The 19,442-nt window shown below is 37.1% G+C and overlaps 2 protein-coding genes across 2 annotated transcripts; one reads left to right on the top strand and one right to left on the bottom strand.

Moving 5' to 3' along the window:
• Positions 1–731: 731 nt before the first annotated feature.
• Positions 732–4,723, bottom strand: Yod1 (Yod1 deubiquitinase). Its single transcript, XM_072907515.1, has 4 exons — positions 4,176–4,723; positions 3,402–3,546; positions 2,677–2,993; positions 732–2,495 (listed from the first exon to the last, which is right to left on the bottom strand). The coding sequence occupies exons 1-4, from the start codon at positions 4,416–4,418 to the stop codon at positions 2,277–2,279; spliced, it is 924 nt and encodes a 307-aa protein (XP_072763616.1). The 5' UTR covers positions 4,419–4,723; the 3' UTR covers positions 732–2,276.
• A 2,921-nt stretch (positions 4,724–7,644) lies between these two features.
• Positions 7,645–18,436, top strand: Arr (low-density lipoprotein receptor-related protein 6). Its single transcript, XM_072907511.1, has 11 exons — positions 7,645–7,947; positions 8,361–9,122; positions 11,601–11,995; positions 12,075–12,709; positions 13,247–13,414; positions 13,680–13,964; positions 14,054–15,293; positions 15,804–16,266; positions 16,458–16,779; positions 17,259–17,491; positions 17,710–18,436. The coding sequence occupies exons 1-11, from the start codon at positions 7,866–7,868 to the stop codon at positions 18,081–18,083; spliced, it is 4,959 nt and encodes a 1,652-aa protein (XP_072763612.1). The 5' UTR covers positions 7,645–7,865; the 3' UTR covers positions 18,084–18,436.
• The last annotated feature ends 1,006 nt before the right edge of the window (positions 18,437–19,442 follow it).

Consider the following 19,442-nt stretch of genomic DNA (forward strand, 5'->3'; position numbering starts at 1 on the left):
ACTTTAGTTCGAAATTTTAATTATTTAATTAAAAAAAAACGATAAATGACCAAACGTTTTAATTGGATGATCAATCATGAACAAACGATGACCAAACGATTAGTTAATTTTAATTATAAAAAAATCAAAGTGGTTCGGCTAACTTTATGAAGCTCCGGTAGACCCTTAATTTTCAATCGCACACAATTTTTAATAACGTACATATTGCGCATGCGCAACTAAAATCTATTACTGCGCATGCGTAGTATAGGATCGTTTACAAAGGTGTTGTAAGTCGTAAGAAATTAACCAATGATATTCGATATTTTTCTCTAAGGTCAACTGTGATTGGTTAATTTCTTGCGGCCTACGGCTTACAATACCAATTGTAGACGGCTTTTATGTGCACTGTTGAAAATTATTTTGTTATAATTAATAAATAATGCACCAACAATTAACGCTAAAGGCATAATTGGGACTAATTCGACTTGATTTAGAATAATTTGAAAAAAATTAAAAATTTTTGTTAAAGGTAGAGTATAACTTCGCACTGATATTTTGTTAATAACAATCAAATTAATAATTAACAAACGTTAAAATCAGTTGCAATCGTTAAAAATTTGAAAAATTAACTAATTAAAATTAATTGGAGAATTTTTTTTTTAAATATTTACGAAATATAAGATTTAAAATAATGTATGCCTTCTGAGACGAGATCTGGGATCAGAAATGAAAAAAAAAAAAAAACGATATTTAATCAAAATCAATAACTTGTGTATTATGCACATTAACAATTCTCAATAGAGAAAGGGCGTCGCAAACGATTCGCTCTAATGATAGCGTATATTCATAAATTGCGTTTTGCTCAAGTAGAAAATATCGCACCTAGCTAACGGCAATTCTTTAATCCTAAACAGTATAAAATATCTCTAGATATTTATATAAAATTGTTCTATAATACAAATCAAACTATATTGCATAAATATTCTTAAGATATAATTTTGGGTACATATATACATGTAAATATATAATTGCAGGGTATCTGTCCACACATGTCCAAGTATCTCGCAACTGATTAAAGTTACAAAAAACTTTAATAAAAAAAATTTATCCGCGCAACTTTGGCAGGTATTCATAGTCCGAGATTATATTTAAGATCGTTTTAAGATCCTATTCAACCAATGAAGTGGCTGCATAGTATTATTTTATTGGTTGAATGGGATCTTAAAACGACCTCAAATATAAGGTCGGACTATGAATTCCGGCCTTTGAGCCTGCTGCAAAAAAGTATAAGAAAATTTTTTTATTCGTAACCTTTCCGAGTTTTAAAGATCATCTTCATCTTTATAAAACTACCCTAATTTTTTTTACATAAATCGATTTCATACAATATTCTGGGTAAAAAGTTTTACAGGTATAATGACCAAAAATTAGTTTAGGAGATATTTCATTATTTGAATGTGACATAATTTGACAAATTATGAAATATCTTGTAAAATATTTATTTCTCGATTATCTTATTTCAATACTTTTATGCACACAGAATAATGAGAGGAATCAATTGGTGTGAAGGAAACATATAGTTATGTTAAAGAAAAAATATGAATTTGCAACGAGCATTTTACATAAAAATATTTAGACAAGATAATCAGAAAATGAATATTTTATTAAATATTTTATAATATATGTCAAATTAAAGTATTGTCCTATTTTATATAAAAAAATAAAAATGATCTCCATACCTCGAAAAGGTTACGAGTAAAAAAAAAATTTGTATTCACTTTTTATAGTAGACTCAAAGCTGTGCATTCTTAAAAACTTTCTTGTAACTTCAACCAGTTACGAGATATTTACTCGAATATTTATGTACGGACATCATGTGTATATACATATACGTATATATATGCACTATGTATATATATCGATAAGAAATTTTAATACAATTACTTAAAAAAATATATAATAATTACAAAAATTATTCCCTAGCATATAATTGCACAATGTACATTTCAATATAATTTATAAAAATAATATCACTCATGCTCCTCCCTCTATCTTTCTTTCTGTCCACTCTTCCAACTCTTCCACACGTACGAAACTTTCCATCGTTCGATTTTTGTAGTACAAAAAAATCTAATAATAAGTACTTATATTAAAATGTTGTAGTAGTGTAAATAAATGAATGAATCGAGAATTTCCGAAGCATCTCTCAGTCGAAGAGAAGATCGCTGTATACTGTTTAGGGTCAAGGATAGTCACCGAAGAGTTTGATAATATGAACAGACAATAATGCGAGGCTATGCCGCTACTTCGCCAAAATTTGTGTGACCAGTGTCCTTGGCATGCTGTTGCGCCGCCGCTTGTCCGTTTAGCCTAATTTTGCAGTCAATGCACATCAACGTAAACTTTTGAACATCCGTGAACTGACGACTCGATCTCGCTTCTCTCGCGAGCTGGGCAGCTTCCAGCAACATTCTCTCATCCTCGGTAGGGAAAATCGTTTGGATGCTGCCGCCCTGTTGAAGAGAACGTGTAAAAGTCGCGAAATCGTCCGCAAAAAAATATTAATTTTTAGAGATTAAAAGATTTTTCTAAATAAATATTCAGAAAAAGTCGTTTAAATCCTTTTAGATTTTGATCAAATCTCAGAGGATTTCTAAGAAATTTTCAAATATCAGTAACATTAAAGAAACTCACGTCCAGTGGCTCCAAGTAGAGCGGGTCATAATGAATGCCATCGAATATAAGGAAAACCCGCTGGGCATAATGCTGATCCTCGCCAAATCTGTTAATGATCGCGTTAATGCTATCGACCACTGCTATCTCTAAGCCATAAAACTTGGATAGGATAGACAATTCGATAGCGCCACCCCAGGAATCGGCTTTCAAAATCCACTTGCAATAATCGGCATTAGGTCTGCCCAGAAATGCTTCCGAGTATTCGTCCGGATCCGCCGCTACCGCGTTTGCTATGATCTCTCTCATGAAACTGGCACAACTGGTATCAACCTTCCCTGATAAAACATTAAACGACAGTTATTATTATTTTATAGCTTTCTAGTTTGTACATATATTGTATTATACTTAATATTATTATAACAATATTATACTTAATAAATAATATAAACAATAATTATCATACTAATATATATATATATATATATATATATATATGTGTATATATACATATTTTTCTTACACAAATATTGCAACCTTGAAATTATTTCTGGATTATTATTTTTCCTTTTGTATTATACATCATTGTACATTTGATTAATGTGGTTCTTAAAAATTTAATATTTGCTTCTTATTAAAATTATACAAATTATATTTTTAACATTTATTCAAAAGAGTTTCTCAAATGTTTTGTTTTGGATGACTCACTTTATATTCTAAAAATATCTTTTAACATTTTCTCTCACCATTCAGAACATAACCCACACTGGTGAAGAGGCAAGAGTTGTCTGCAGGCACGATCTTCCTCATAAGGACACCGGGAGCATTGGCGAAACTTTCTTGGTCGACAATGTGTGATCGTCCAAATTCGTTGGGTCTATTGAACACAATCTGTGCATAACGTTTATATGAGATAAATTTACTCTTGATTTCTAAAAGTCAATTAAATATCAAATCTCAGTGTAGAGTAGTTTTATTCATACGTTCAAGCTTAAAAACAGCAATAATTGAAACTGATAATTCTCAAGTTGCAAATTTTAGTTTAATTTCCTACAATTATATTTTCAATTTTAAGAGAAAGAAATTAAAACTTGCAGCAAAATATATTTTAATATATTTTATTTAATAAATAAAATATATATTTTATTTGATAAATAAAATATATTAAAATATATTTTGCTGCAAGTTTTAATCTTTCTTTTAAAATTGAAAATATAATTGTAGGAAATTAAACTAAAATTTGCAATTTGAGAATTATCGGTATATATTTTGCTATCAAATAAAAAATTTAAAAAATCACATAAAATATATTTTATTAATACTCTCTAATTTTATGTAAAAAATCGTCGAATTGAGAAAGGGTTTACGATCGCATTAATACTTCGTATGTTAATGAAATATTAATACGATCGCGAATTACATAACGTCTCGTGTATTTACTTGCCTGAAACGTTTATCTGAAATAAACGAATGAATGCGCATCTATTTATTTACTCGCAACTCGATAAGAGATAACAAACCTGTTTTTCCTCGACAATGAGAGTGTCCCCGGAGATGATGCCGATGCGCTCGATGGTGGCGTCGGTCGTGTCTAGATCGACGGGCTTCGGCGGAAAACCGGAGAGCACTTGGAGGGCAGCGACAGGAACGCCGGTAAGCTCGGCGAGCTTCGCCTTTAGCTGGAACACTTTGTCGTGGGGCGCGAGGCCATTGACGATCTTTTGACCCGACTTGGTCTTTACTCGGAGTACAAAGCCCGCCATGACCGATGATCCGCCTGTGACTGAAGACGGTGGAGGTACGCGAGCCGATTCTCGGAGTCTGCTCCGCCAATCAGCTGATCCGTGCGTGCCTCCACGGCACCCTTGCCTTTGTCGTCGTCGTCGTCGTTGTCGACGTCGTCGTTGTCGTTGATGTCGTCGTCGTCGTCGTTGATGTCGTCACGATGGAAGCGATCAATCTTCACGTGCGATCACGAACATGCATCGTTATCGTGCTTTGATAATCTCAATAACAACTAGCAGCTGGCAGCTGGCAGCTACCAGCTGTCATCGTGAATTGTGAATCTCAGAGCAAAATGAAGTTGCCGACCTTGAGATTTTTGAAATCCTAAAAATTCTCTATCAAATAACCAATCGCTTCATCCGATCAACTAGTGATCCCAGATGATGGAATTTTTAAACGCATGCGCAATAGCGTATAAAATTATTATTATTATTGTTTACTAGAAATAATAATAATTAATAGACAATATCACATATATATATATATATATATATATATATATATATATATATATATATGTGATATTGTCTATTAATTATTATCATTTCTAGTAAATAATAATAATAATAATAATTTTATACGCTATTGCGCATGCGTTTAAAAATTCCATCATCTGGGATCACTATATATATATATATATATATAAGGTCAAATCAATAATACCATTTTATGTCCCTCTCAAAACCACACAACTTTTGTCTGAAACTTTTTTCTGTATATATTTTTCAGGGTTTCCATACCTTTTCTTTACCCTGTATATATATATATGTTTTGTTCATACATCAATTAACAATTAATGACTGTTCATATTTTTTTACACTTATTAATGTTCTAGAGACTCTGTAGAAACAAAAAATCCGATATATTTGTTGATTAAAAAGTAGTTAAAACAATAAAAAACTACGAAAAAAGGTGGGTCTCTGGGTGACCCGCTGTGTATATATATATATATATATATATATATATATATATATATATATATATATACAGGGTAAAGAAAAGATATGGAAACCCTGAAAAATATATACAGAAAAAAGTTTCAGACAAAAGTTGTGTGGTTTTGAGAAGGACATAAAATGGTATTATTGATTTGACCTTGAATAGTCACTTGAAGGTCATGTGAAGGTCACCTTTAATGTCTTAACCCTTTGAGTCACAGCGGGTCACCCAGAGACCCACCTTTTTTCGTAGTTTTTTATTGTTTTAACTACTTTTTAATCAACAAATATATCGGATTTTTTGTTTCTACAGAGTCTCTAGAACATTAATAAGTGTAAAAAAATATGAACAGTCATTAATTGTTAATTGATGTATGAACAAAACATTCAAAATTAGTACAGTCGGACCTCTTATCCTACGACAAAAAATCCTCTCATGCTACGACCGCGAAAGGGGAATTATACCCTCGCTCTCAAATTTTTTAGGATCAGAAGTCCGACTGTACTTTTTTACGAAAAAATGCATTTTCTACTAATCTATTATGATAATAAATACGGCAATTTTTTTATAATCTTAGTACACTCTAAAGTATTTTTCAAAACTTTTTTAGAATTTTCCACCGTGTTTTTTTTTGTTAAATCCTCCTTTTTTTTGATAAAAAATATATAAAAAACAATATTTTCTGTTCTAAATTGAAAGTAACAGTTGTATCCTTTTTTTAATTTTTTCTCTGAAGGTTTTTTTTAGAATGTATCTGACAATACATTCGCAATCAGCAACATCAGAAACGCTCACATGGCTACTTTCGTGCTAATCAAGCATCATTTCAAAAATTTCGTCTGCCATATTGGATCCGTCATCTTGAATTTTGATAATCTGACAACGCATTCGTAATCAGCAACCCCAAAAACCCTTATATACCAAATTTTATAAAATATGTACTGACAATTAGAAAAATTCGTGACCCAAAGGGTTAAATGAAACACCCTATTTTTAATTACATATTCTTGCAGCTTACCTGGACAACTTTCCAAAACACTATAATAAGACTTCTTTTGTTTAGATTAAGAATTTCCTGAGATATTTTAAAGTTTGTCATGATATACTTTTTAATATAAAGTATGAAGTAAATGAAAAAATAAATAGATTCCTTGCCTTATTCTTAATTAGGCCAGTATTCATAGCTCGATCTTATATTTAAGGTCGTCTTAAGATCCCGTTCAACCAATGAAGTAACCGCATAACATCATTTTATTGGTTAAACGAGATCTTAAGATGATCTTAAATATAAGAACGGATTATGAATATCGGCCTTAGATTCTCTTTCTGTAAAACTTATATTTTTCGAGATTATATAGGGTTAGGTTTCTATACTTTTTCCTCACCTTGTATATATTTAATGGTCGCGTTCGGGGAGACACTATTAGCGCTAACAGTGTCATTCTATCTTTGTTACTCATTAAAAGTTGAACAAAGACTGACGCTGTTGGCGCTAATAGCGTCTCCCCGAACGCAGCCTATGGGTGTGTTCCATATGAACGCTCACGCGCTGTAAGCGCTCACGCTTATAAGCGCTATTTTCAATCGTTCCGTTTGCTGCTTAAGCGCTTAAAATTGCAAACGGAAAGTAATTCCTTTTGGGTGCATGAGCATCGTGAGCATGTAAAAATGGCGGAAAAACAGATTGTTCTTTTGTGTTCGCTAATTGTAATAATGTTCGAAATATTGTTTGATGACGATAGAGATTCTTTAAAACTTAATACAGAAGTAGAAAACATTCTTTTAATTCTTAATAAGTATCGCGAGAAAACTGCAATATTACGCTTAAAGAATTACGTAGAAATAATTTTACCATCATATACCGATGTACAATTTAAATCATATTTTAGTTATTAATCAAATATTAACCATATATTAATCACATTACAATTTAAACCCATTTTTTTGTTCACCATGCGATACCACGGGTGCGTTCCATATGAATGCTCACGCGCTGTAAGCGCTCACGCTTTTGCTGCCCTACCTCAATGAAATAAGCATTTGTTAGCACAAGTTATGACGTCACAGTGACGTCATTAATACGTTTATAAGCGCTTATAACTCCAAATGAAACAGCGTAAGCAATGCTTATAAGCGCTTTAAGCGTGTAAGCGTCCAAAAGGAACGCACCCTATGTCACTTTACCCCCACTACTCGAACGCTTTTCTCTGACGTAGCGATCACTGAAATAACGATCAACTCCACCATCTATGTTCGCAATGTTCCTCGGTTTGAAGCGTATGCGTCGCACGATATATGGTGTGTGATTGTTTGGTTTTTCGTTGCGCGTGAATGGCCGGAAAGGACGCGACGAAGGTAGACGCGGCGCTATTTCAAGATGCTTTTACCGTCCACGTCTCGTTGATGACGAGATGATACGTAGCTGCGACCCGCTAAGTGTCAAGTTCTGATTATTTAGTCGAGGATACGTGAACTATGCACTTAGAATGGCCCGTGCCATGATCAGGTGGAGTGATTTGTTTGTTATTGTTTACATTTTATGGTGCGGTACTACGTTCTCCAGCCATGGTAAGTGGAATGATTTGTTGTTAATGTGCATCAGTTCCTGTTTCTCTCTTTTTTTTTTTTTTAACGCAGTATACTTTTTTATATTTCTGATTTTCTCTTTTTTTTAGAATTAGTTTATTTATATAATACTCTCTCGATTTGTAAGTTATGAAGTGTTTATTAAATTTTTTGTATTGCTTTTTTTTTTTACATTTATTGAGTATTTTGAGTAAATGTTATTATTTTTGTTATTATTTTAAGACTTGCTTACTTTTTTTTTTTAATGCAGTTTCTTTTATACTTTTGATTTTCTCTTCGTTTTTATATTAATTAGTTTATTTACTGTCTTATCTTGTATCTTTATTAGATTTTTGTATTGTTTTTTTGGTATTTATTGAATATTTTGAATAGATTGCTATTATTGTCATTTTCAGCTTCGCCCATTCTCCTCTTTGCTACACACAAGGACCTCAGAATGGCTAACTTATCTCGCAACAATAAAGTCAGTGTGGTTGTCAAAGAGCTGTCAGAAGGCGCGGCGCTGGATTTCTATTACGAGCGCGAGCTGGTCTGCTGGTCCGACAGTGGTCTGGAGACAATACAATGTGCCCACTTTAATGGCACGCACACAAGCCAGAAGATGATTGTAGTGAACTCCAGTTTGATATCACCAGATGGGCTTGCCTGTGATTGGTATACAGACAAGCTGTACTGGACAGACAGTGAGAAGAATCTCATTGAGGTGACCAGCATCGACGGTCGTCATAGGAGGGTGCTCTTCTGGACGGACATTTACCAGCCGCGCGCGATCGCTTTAGCGCCGATGAAGGGCTTCCTCTTCTGGACTGATTGGGGCGACGTACCTAAGATCGAGCGCGCCAGTATGGATGGCGATCCAAACACGCGCGAGGTGATCGTATCCGAGAATATATTCTGGCCAAATGGCCTGACAGTGGACTACGAGCGCGAGCTCATCTATTGGGTAGACGGTAAACTATGGCTCATCGCCGTAACGGATTACCACGGACGAAATAGACGCACATTGGTCAACAAAGGTCTGGAGTACCCGTTCGCCATCACATTCTTTGATGATCGACTCTACTGGACCGACTGGAAGACTTGGTGTATCCACACGTATGACATGCGTCAATCGCAGTCGCAACCGCGCGAGTTGTTTCACGGCGAATATATACCTGGTATAACTGATCATTTTTTTTTGCAATCAATTGTTAGGTTGTATACACCGAATGCAGCAGTCGAAAATCTTATGATCTTATAGGAAAGGTTATAGCCGGATAAGCATACAAAAAGTGGCCCCGACGAGTTTTCAAATAATACTTGGATTGTCATTTCCTCATCGTAAAAAAAAAAAAATTTCCTCAAAATTTCAACTCCTTAATTTTATTATTTTCTGAGTTATCGAGAAAAATGTAATTTTCAGTTTTTATTTTTATTTTCTGTAAATATTTGAGATGATCCCATATCGATTTTTTTCTGAATATTTATCAACGAAAGACGCAAAAAAAATATTTTTCCATTAATTTCGAATAAAAGCTTTTTTTTAAAAAAAGAATTAAGAAATTAAGAAATAGCTTTTTTAACATGTTTCCTTCGAGGTTCAATCACCAAACTTTTATAGAATACTCTTTTTATATGTCTCAATACTCTCAATTTTTCTCAATTTTTTTGAGTTAATGCAACATAGTAAAAAAAAAAAAAAAAAATAAAAATCTTTAATTATTTTTTAATAATAGGACGCAAAATTACTTATTTTCTTGTAATAATTATAATAGTAATTATAATAATTGTAATAGTTATAATTACATTGCAAAATATAAATATTTTTTATGCAAAAACAATTTTCACAAATACAACTTTTAAATAAACTTAAATTGTTTTTGCATAAAAAATATTTCTATCCTGCAGTATAATTATAACTATTACAATTATTATTATTACTATTATAACTATTACAAGAAAATAAATAATTTTTCGTCCTATTATCAAAAAATAATAAAAGAAAAAGATTTTCCATTTTTTTTCATCACGTTGCACCACTCGAAAAAATTGAAAAAAATTGAGAGTATTGAGACATATAAAAAGAGTATTCTATAAAAGTTTGGCGATTGAACCTCAAAAGGAATGTGTTAAAAAAGCCATTTCTTAATTTCAATCTTTTTTTAAAAATTGATTTACTTGAGATTAATGAAAAAATATTTTTTCTGTGTCTTTTGTTGATAAATGTTCAGAAAAAAATCGATATGGGATTATCTCAAATATTTACAGAAAAGAAAAATAAAAACTGAAAATTACATTTTTTTCGATAACTCAGAAAATAATAAAGTTAAAAAGGTGAAATTTTGAGAAAAATTTTTTTTACAGTGAGGATATGACAGACTAAATGTTATTTAAAGACTCGTCGGAGGCACTTTTAGTACGCTTATCCTTTTAATTCTGAACAAAAAATTTCACATGGGTCCAAAAATGCTTTCTTAAGTCTCCCGAGTACTGCGGCCAGATTGGAATTATGAAGTCATAAGCGAGAAATGACACCCTGAGAATTTTTGTGCGTCATTATTAAATTAAAAGATATTTTAATGAAACAAGATGTGATAAAGCATATCACACTTATAAAATTACCTTAAGCTTTTTCCTTGACAATTAATAAATAACTGTAAAATGAGTGTCAAAGTAAGCCTACTCACATGGGAAGACACTAAAGTTCTTGGCAATTGTTTAAAGAAATGGAAAATGTTCTTTCTTAATATATTCCTCATTAAATTTAGTTTTCGGACTATTTTACTTTAATAAGTGTGCTGAAGCAATCTGTAGTGTTGTTCCATTGAAATACTTTTTTATTTATACACTGCATATTGCCAGTTCGAATCCTAATTTTTAAAGCTTTTTTTTTTAATCTGCATTGATGCAAATTATTGTGCTATGTTTTTTATTATTTTAACAGAAAAATTATATAATTTATAATTAATTATTATACATTATTATATTATAATTATATAATTCTGTTAAAATAATAAAAACAATGATTGTGAGTCTAAATCGACGAGAGTCGACTAGCTTGCTGGACCATGAGAAAGAGATAATGCGAGATAAAGAGACAAAGAACACAATGATAGGATTCTTATTTTATCACAACTATGTTGCCAACTCAAGGTTTTTTGGTAGCATTAAAAAGTTAAAGCCCTGTAAAAACCTTTAAAATCATGTTTTTTTTTATACACTTTGGAAATATCTGAGAAAGTATGTGTTTTTTTTAACAAAAATTACTGAAACAAAAGTTATAGAGAATTAAATTATCTTTTAAATAGAAGTAAAATATTGTTATTACGTTTCATAGGTTTAGAGATAATTAGTTTTAAATGTACAAAAAAGTGATTATTCTGCTATTGATGATAGAGTTTTTGAAAAATACTCTTCATTTATGCTGTTATAACTATAATTAATTTTTAATGTTTATTGCTTGTTGGTTATTCTATTAAAATTATTCTGGTAAAACGAAGGAGGATTTGATGAAGCTTGATTGTTACTTTAGTTCTTGATAACTGTAGAATAGCTTGAGATCATTTGCTTATAAGTTTCTTATTAACCGAGATAAGTTTAAAGCGTATAATTAGCATTATTTTATATATTAATAGATATAATTCTTTGCTTTTTAGGAGATATTGAAGTCTGGGATGCGAGAAGGCAGCCCTACAGCGATAATCCCTGCAAGCACAATAACGGCAATTGTTCCCATCTGTGTTTACTGAGCGAGAAAGAGCGCGGTTACAGTTGTGCTTGTCCCACTGGTGTCAAGCTGCTGGACCGTTACACCTGCGCTGACGGACCGCAAGAGCTGCTGCTGGTCGTTCAACGAAACGAGATCTCCCGAATATCTCTGGACTCGCCCGATTACACCAACTTCGTTCTATCTCTCGACGACATCAAGCACGCAATCGCAATCGACTTTGATCCAGTGGACAAGATGCTGTACTGGACCGACGAGCTGGCCTGCGCCATCAGACGTGCCTATTTGAATGGATCGGGTCAGGAAGACGTAGTCGTCGCGGAGGTTTAAACATTTTTCTTTTTAGAAATAATATAGCTTTCTTTTACACCTCGTATGCTATCTCTACGACTATCTTTTACAGGTGCTGAATCCAGACGGCGTCGCGATAGACTGGATCGCTCGCAATCTATATTGGACCGACACCGGAACAGATCGGATCGAGGTGGCGCGATTGAACGGCGCCTATCGGCGTGTGCTGGTAATCGAGGATCTGATCGAGCCGCGGGCAATTGCGGTCGCGCCCGAGCACGGCTTAATGTTCTGGACCGATTGGAATGATAAACGGCCCAAAATCGAGCGCAGCCACCTCGACGGTACCGAGCGAATGACCATCATCACCAAGGATATCATTTGGCCGAATGGCATTGCTCTGGACCTCGAGCGCAACAAGATTTACTGGTGCGACGCAAAGACCGACAAGATCGAGGTGACCAACATGGACGGTACCGAACGGCGCGAGATCATCACCGACAATCTGCCGCATCTGTTCGGTCTGACTCTGTTGGGCGATTATCTGTATTGGACCGATTGGCAGCGACGTAGCATCGATCGCGCGCATAAGCTCACCGGCGGCTATCGGGAGGTCATCATCGACCAGATGGCCAACGTGATGGGACTCAAGGCCATAAATCTCACCCGATCGAGCACCAGCAAGTTGCCGTGTGCCCGTGACAACGGTGGTTGCAGCCATCTCTGTCTCAACAAGCCTAACAACAAGTGCGAAACTATTGTTAATATACAGGGTGTTAGAAAAGTCTGGAAACGGTCAAATATCTCGAAAACGAAACGTCTCTGAGAAAAATGTTTCAGGCAAAAGTTGTATGGTTTCTAGCGGGACATAAGATGGTATCATTGGTTTGACCTTGAATTTTTATTTGAAGGTTATGTGAAGGTCACGTCGATTTTTTTAAATGGAACACTATATACTATTGCATATTCTTGTAGCTTATCTCGAGAGCTTTCCAAAACACTATGCTAAAATGTTTTTTCATTAAACATTTTTCGAGTTATAAGGCTTCAAAGTTGCAGTATTTTGACATAAAATACAAGATATCTCGTAAAATATTCATTTCTCGACCATCTTATGGCATCCTCGAAACCCTACAACTTTGGTTGGAAATATTTTTCTCAGAGACGTTTCGTTTTCAAGATATTTCACCGTTTTCAGACTTTCTAACACCCTGTATAAGAAAGCAAAATGCTAAGTTTGTGTGTGAATGATGAATTTTATAGTTGGAAATTTCAAACTTACAGTTACATCTGCGCCTGTCAGATCAGCTACGAGTTAGCCGAGGACAGGCACACATGCGTCGTGCCGGACGCCTTTCTGGTGTATGCCAGGAGAGAGAATCTCGGCCGAATCAGCATCGAGAATGCCAATAATGATAATATTATACCTGTCACTGGTATCAAAGAAGCCAGGTTAATATTAATATATATATAATAGTACAGTCGGAATATTAAATTGAGTATTTTTATATAAAATTATATAAAGTATGTTGTAATGTTATTAAAAGAAACGCAAATTTACATTTTCCGCGAAGAAAATTTTTCGAACCAATTGTAGTTTTTTTTTTTAGATTTTTTTTATATTTATTTTATAATAACAAAATGCGCTGTCTTTCTGTATTTTAATTATATTTTTTGATAGACGTGTTATTTATATAATTTGTTTTGCTCTTTCTAGCGCTTTGGACTTTGATTTACTTGAAAATCGTATTTATTGGACAGACGTTAAAATAAAAGCTATTACACGTGCCTTTATGAACGGATCGAGCATGGAAAGGATGGTCGATCTCGGCCTAGAATCGCCGGAGGGTCTCGCGTTAGATTGGATCGCACATAATCTTTATTGGAGTGACACCAACATGCGTAGGATAGAGATGATCAGATTGGAAGGTGGCAGCAGGAAGATACTCGTGTGGCAAAACCTCGTCGAGCCCAAGTCTCTGGCTCTAGATCCTGAGAAAGGGTGAGTCTCACTATCCGTAATATCTTTAAATATCTTTATTGACTCGATAGATTCCGACATAACTTGATATTTATTTTTTTTTAATCTAGCCACATGTATTGGGCAGAGTGGGGCAATTTCGGCAGCATAGAGAGAGCTTTATTGGACGGCACGCAACGACAGGTGATCGTCTCAAGCGTTGGCCGAGTGAATGGTCTGACCCTGGACCATGTTGCGCGCAAACTGTACTGGGCCGATGTTTCCACGCCCGCGATAGACTGTTACGATCTGGTGGCACGAAAGAGAGAGGTGATCATCTCGCGCAACATAATCTATCCCTTCAGTATCACGCAATATCGAGATTATATCTATTGGACTGACTGGAACACGGATGACATCGAGCGGGCGGACAAGCTCACCGGGGCGAATCGAACCAAGCTCCACGACAAACTGAAGTCAGTGACGGATCTGAAGGTGTTCCATGAATCTAGACAGAGTGGCTGGAACCCGTGCGTGATCGCGAACGGCAATTGCAGTCACTTCTGCATCGCTTTACCAGGACCGAACGATGGGGGCGCTTCTGTCGCGCACAGATGCGCGTGTCCCACACATTACGTGTTATCGTCTACGGACAATCGGACGTGCGTGGCGCCTCGACAGTTTATGATCTACAGTTTACGCAACGCGATTGCGCGTTACCTGCCCGACCAGGACGATTGCGCGGACATGGTACTGCGCGTGCCAGGCCTAAAGAACGTTCGCGCGATCGAGTTTGATCCAGTGACGCAATATGTCTACTGGATCGACGGGCGCAGCATGTCGATCCGCCACGCCTTCGAGAACCGTACGCAGCAGCAACAGAACAACAAGGTCGTGGTGTTAATTAGCGGATCCGGGCATCCGTTCGACCTCGCCCTGGATCCGCTTGGCAGACTGCTTTTCTGGACTTGTAGCGAGAACGACGTTATCAACGTCACTCGACTGGACAACGGCTCGGCTCTGGGTGTCGTGGTGAAGGGCGATGGCGAGAAGCCGCGTAACATCGCGGTTCACTCGCGATGGCGATTGCTTTTCTGGACAGACATAGGCAAGAGGATGCGGGTGATGCGCAGCAAGATGGATGGTAAGGAACGCCACGTGATTGCCAGCGATCTGTCGGAGCAGCTGACCGGCTTGACCGTCGACGCCGAGACGAACATCGTCTACTGGGCTTACGGCAGACAGATTGAGTGTGCCGATTTCAATGGCGGTAAGCGCAGAATTCTGGTGGCCGCAGCTACTCAACAGGGCTCGCCAGTCCATCTAGCTGTGCTTCACGAACATCTCTACTGGTACGATCGCGATGTCCAGGTGGGTGATGATATTTTTTTATCAATTTTGCGTCTATCGTCACCTCAGACAGCGTACAATATTTATAAAATATATTTGAAATATTTATAATAATTATTTGAATATATTTTATAAATATTTTTGTAATCTCAACTGGAACAGATCATAAAAATTTATTATAAATCCTAAAGATTTATTTTATATTCTGGCAAATATTTGAGAAATATTTATAAAATATTATTTCAAGTATTTATTTTTTTTTTACTTACCATAAGTATTATATAAAATATTTAATTTATATTTTAAAAATAAGTTGAACATAGTTTTTATGATTTTTCCAATGTATGTAAAATATGTATGACATAATTATATAATATTTCGAAAAAATAAGTAGTAACAATATTTCTGAATATTTTGTTCAACTTTTAATGAGTAACAAAGATAGAATGACACTGTTAGTGCTAATAGCTTCTCCCCGAACGCGTCCTGAGTATCTTTGGACATTTATCTGACATAATAAATCGATGACAGACAGTCCAGCGGGTCGACAAGATTTCTGGCTCGAGTATCAAGCAAAGCACGCTCATGTCGACGAGCCGCACGCTCACAGACCTCATCGCGGTCAGCACGCCCGAGGACTCGCTCATGGAGATCCATGTATGCAGCCCATTTAACAATTATGGCGGCTGCTCGCACTTCTGCATCGGCACCAGCACTACTATCACCAGCGCCGACGACGGCAGCGCTTCGGTGTCGCCGCGTTGCTCGTGTCCGAGATCCTTGGTTCTGTCCGACGATGGTCGCACGTGTCGTGCAGCCCCTGCCTGCGGAAACGATCATTTTACGTGCGCCGCGCCAAGCCCCGCAACAGGCAAAGACTGCATACCGGTCTTGTGGAAGTGCGACGGCCAGACTGACTGTCCGGACGGCAGTGACGAGTTAGGATGCCTCACGTGCAACCGCGAACAGTTCAGATGCCAAAATCGTTGTATTGGTACATATACATCATCTTGTCGTTGATTGAGAGCCCAATCTACTCTAGCTATAAGAAAAGTTGATGATTTAAAAAAATTTTTTTCTTCAAAATCCAGATTAGAAAATTAATTTTTTTTTATTGTAAAATAATTTGAGCCTTTAATTCAAATACATAGAAATCGAGAACTAAATCTCTGTGTTTGTCCACAGATATATCTAATGTGTGTGACGGGACGCCGCAATGCTCGGACGGATCGGACGAAGCGCACTGCTGCGAGGCCGGGCAATTTCAATGCATCGGCAACGGTGTTTGCATCCCTGGGAGGGCCGTCTGCGATAACTGGGACGATTGTGCCGACGGCAGCGACGAATTACCACCAGTTTGTGCGGACAATCCGCACAATCCGCACCGTCAGGACGGAGAGTCTAGAGTTTCTGGCGAATCTGGCAAGATGACTTACGTCATCGTTATTCTAGTAGTAGTGGTCGTGATCATCACGATCATTCTGAGCTACTACTACTGCCGTAGAAGGTTATTTAGCGTTACATTAAATTATTTAGACAGTATATTATTATATTTAATTTACATATACAGGCTGAAAAAAATCTCGAAAATATAAATTTTACAGAAAAAGAATCTAAGGCAAGATCTATTCATTTTTTTTCATTTATTTTATATTTTACTTTAAAAAGTATATATCATAACGAATTTCAAAATGTCTCAGGAAATTCTTAACTAAAAGAAGTTTTATTATAGGGTTTTGGAAAGCTGTCCAGGTAAGCTGCAAGAATATGTAATTAAAAATAGGGTGTTCCATTTAAGAAATTGAAGGTGACCTTCAAGTGACTATTCAAGGTCAAATCAATGTTCAATATGTCTCTCTCGAAACCAACTTTTGTCTGAAATATTTTTCTGTAAAACTTATATTTTTCGAGATTTTTCAGTTTCCATACTTTTTTCTCACCCTGTATATATATAATTATTATTATTATTATTAATATCGTTATTAGGTTTACTGGAAATGAAGGTCTGCCCGATATATTGCATGATTCGGCGGGAGATCCGCTGTCGCCGAAACCAAATAATAATCGAGTGGTGAAGCCAATGTTCAATTCGCAAAAGAATAACAGGAAAGACGGAGGGGGAGCAGGAGGAGGTCTCAAAGCTGGGATGGAAGCCGTGAGGATGTCCATGCTGAACGGGAGCAGTCTTGGTTCGAGCTATGATCGCAGTCACATCACAGGTAGTGATCACCTTTAGATTTCTTAAGAAACCATGCAACTTATAACGGAATCCAATCCTACATATCTTGTAGTCTTAAAGCGCCTGTGAAACAAAAATCATATAAACTTTTGTTTTTCGCATTAAATTAATAAATATTATTTCTTTTCTTCTTAAAGAAATATTTTACTCTGTTATAAGAATTCTGTCTATATAAGCGATTTTCTTGTCTGATCCCAGGCGCGTCGAGCTCTACCAGAGGAAGTTCCGCGGGTGGATATCCTCAGGAAACGCTTAACCCGCCGCCGAGTCCGGCGACCATCGCTAGCTCGACCCGTTGCTCGAGCAGCAACGCGTCGCGATACAAGCCGTATCGACACTACAGGAGTATCAATCAACCACCGCCGCCTACCCCGTGTAGCACGGACGTCTGCGACGAGTCGGACAGCAATTATCCGGCGCGCTACCGCTACGAGAGCGAGCCGTTCCCGCCACCACCTACTCCGCGTTCCGTCTATCACAGCGACGCGGCCATCAGCTGCCCGCCGTCCCCCAGCTCCAGATCGTCCACGTATTTCAGTCCGCTACCGCCGCCGCCGTCGCCAGTGCCTTGAGATAAGTCTCTCTCGATCTAGAGAGACAGATAACATCTTTAATTCACTTGAGTATTACCATTATCGTCTCATTTAATGTAAAAAATTCGACCAAGATCTTCATACGATTGGCTAGGTAGCAATAATTTGCGAGGAAAAAAGCGAGCTATCTTTTCCATCTGTCATTTTTTTTACGATTCTATTAACTCGTTATTTTTTAAATCTTTATTATAGACAGAAAGAAAATTGAATAATTTTTCTTTCATCTTTAAATATCCAATTGAAAGTTTCTGCGAAAAATAGTCGCAATGAATTGATTGATTGATTGTTAACTGGAGATGATTTGAGAAAATAATCGTATGTTCACGTAAATAGGATTTTGTATATTATAATCATTTTTTATAATTATATATATATATACAATATATGTGTTATTATATAAACATGTAATATAATTTTTTATATATTACATGATATAATAGCCTGTAATGATTTAAACTCGAAAGCAACGAGGCAAGATTTTTAGACTGATATAGAGGAAATATTATTCGCGTAAGTTACCTATATATATAATAATAATAATAATAATAATAACAATAACAATAATAATACCATCCGTGCCTACAATTTGCATTTTCATAGTTTTCGATGTACAAAAAGAGAGAGAGAGAGAGAGAGAGAGAGAGAGAGAGAGAGAGAGAGAGAGAGAGAGAGAGAGAGAGAGAGAGAGAGAGAGAGAGAGAGAGAGAGAGAGAGGGAGGGAGGGAGAGGGAGGGAGGGAGGGAGGGAGGGAGGGAGGGAGGGAGAGGGAGGGAGGGAGAGGGAGAGGGAGAGGGAGAGGGAGAGGGAGAGGAGAGGGAGAGAGGGGAGGGGAGGGAGGGGGAGGGGAGAGGGAGAGGGAGAGGGAGAGGGAGGGGGAGGGGAGGGGGAGAGGGAGAGGGGAGGGGAGGGAGAGAGGGGGAGGGCGAGGAAGAGGGAGAGGGCGAGGGAGAGGGAGAGGGCGAGGGAGGGGGAGAGGGAGAGGGAGAGGGGAGGGGAGGGAGAGAGGGGGAGGGAGAGAGGGAGAGAGAGAGGGAGAGAGGGAGAGAGAGAGGGAGGGAGGGAGGGAGGGAGGGAGGGAGAGAGGGAGAGAGAGAGGGAGAGAGGGAGAGAGAGAGGGAGGGAGGGAGGGAGGGAGAGGGAGAGGGAGAGGGAGAGGGAGAGGGAGAGGGAGAGGGAGAGGGAGAGGGAGAGGGAGAGGGAGAGGGAGAGGGAGGGGGAGAGGGAGAGGGAGAGGGGAGGGGAGGGAGAGAGGGGGAGGGCGAGGAAGAGGGAGAGGGCGAGGGAGAGGGAGAGGGCGAGGGAGAGGGCGGGGGCGAGGGAGAGGGCGAGGGAGAGGGA

The sequence above is a fragment of the Anoplolepis gracilipes genome, chromosome 15, assembly GCF_047496725.1.
Source record: "Anoplolepis gracilipes chromosome 15, ASM4749672v1, whole genome shotgun sequence".
Taxonomy (NCBI): Eukaryota; Metazoa; Arthropoda; class Insecta; order Hymenoptera; family Formicidae; genus Anoplolepis; species Anoplolepis gracilipes.

What these genes read in the sequence shown, in the direction of transcription:
- Yod1 (XM_072907515.1), bottom strand. Translation starts at nt 4,418, where the DNA reads ATGGCGGGCTTTGTACTCCGAGTAAAGACCAAGTCGGGTCAAAAGATC. An exon ending in TGTGGGTTATGTTCTGAATG is followed by an intron (nt 2,994 to 3,401) that starts GTGAGAGAAAAT and finishes ATGTTTTATCAG; the next exon opens with GGAAGGTTGATACCAGTTGT. An exon ending in TCTACTTGGAGCCACTGGAC is followed by an intron (nt 2,496 to 2,676) that starts GTGAGTTTCTTT and finishes TCTCTTCAACAG; the next exon opens with GGCGGCAGCATCCAAACGAT.
- Arr (XM_072907511.1), top strand. Translation starts at nt 7,866, where the DNA reads ATGGCCCGTGCCATGATCAGGTGGAGTGATTTGTTTGTTATTGTTTAC. An exon ending in TCACGGCGAATATATACCTG is followed by an intron (nt 9,123 to 11,600) that starts GTATAACTGATC and finishes TTTGCTTTTTAG; the next exon opens with GAGATATTGAAGTCTGGGAT. An exon ending in ATGCCAAAATCGTTGTATTG is followed by an intron (nt 16,267 to 16,457) that starts GTACATATACAT and finishes GTTTGTCCACAG; the next exon opens with ATATATCTAATGTGTGTGAC.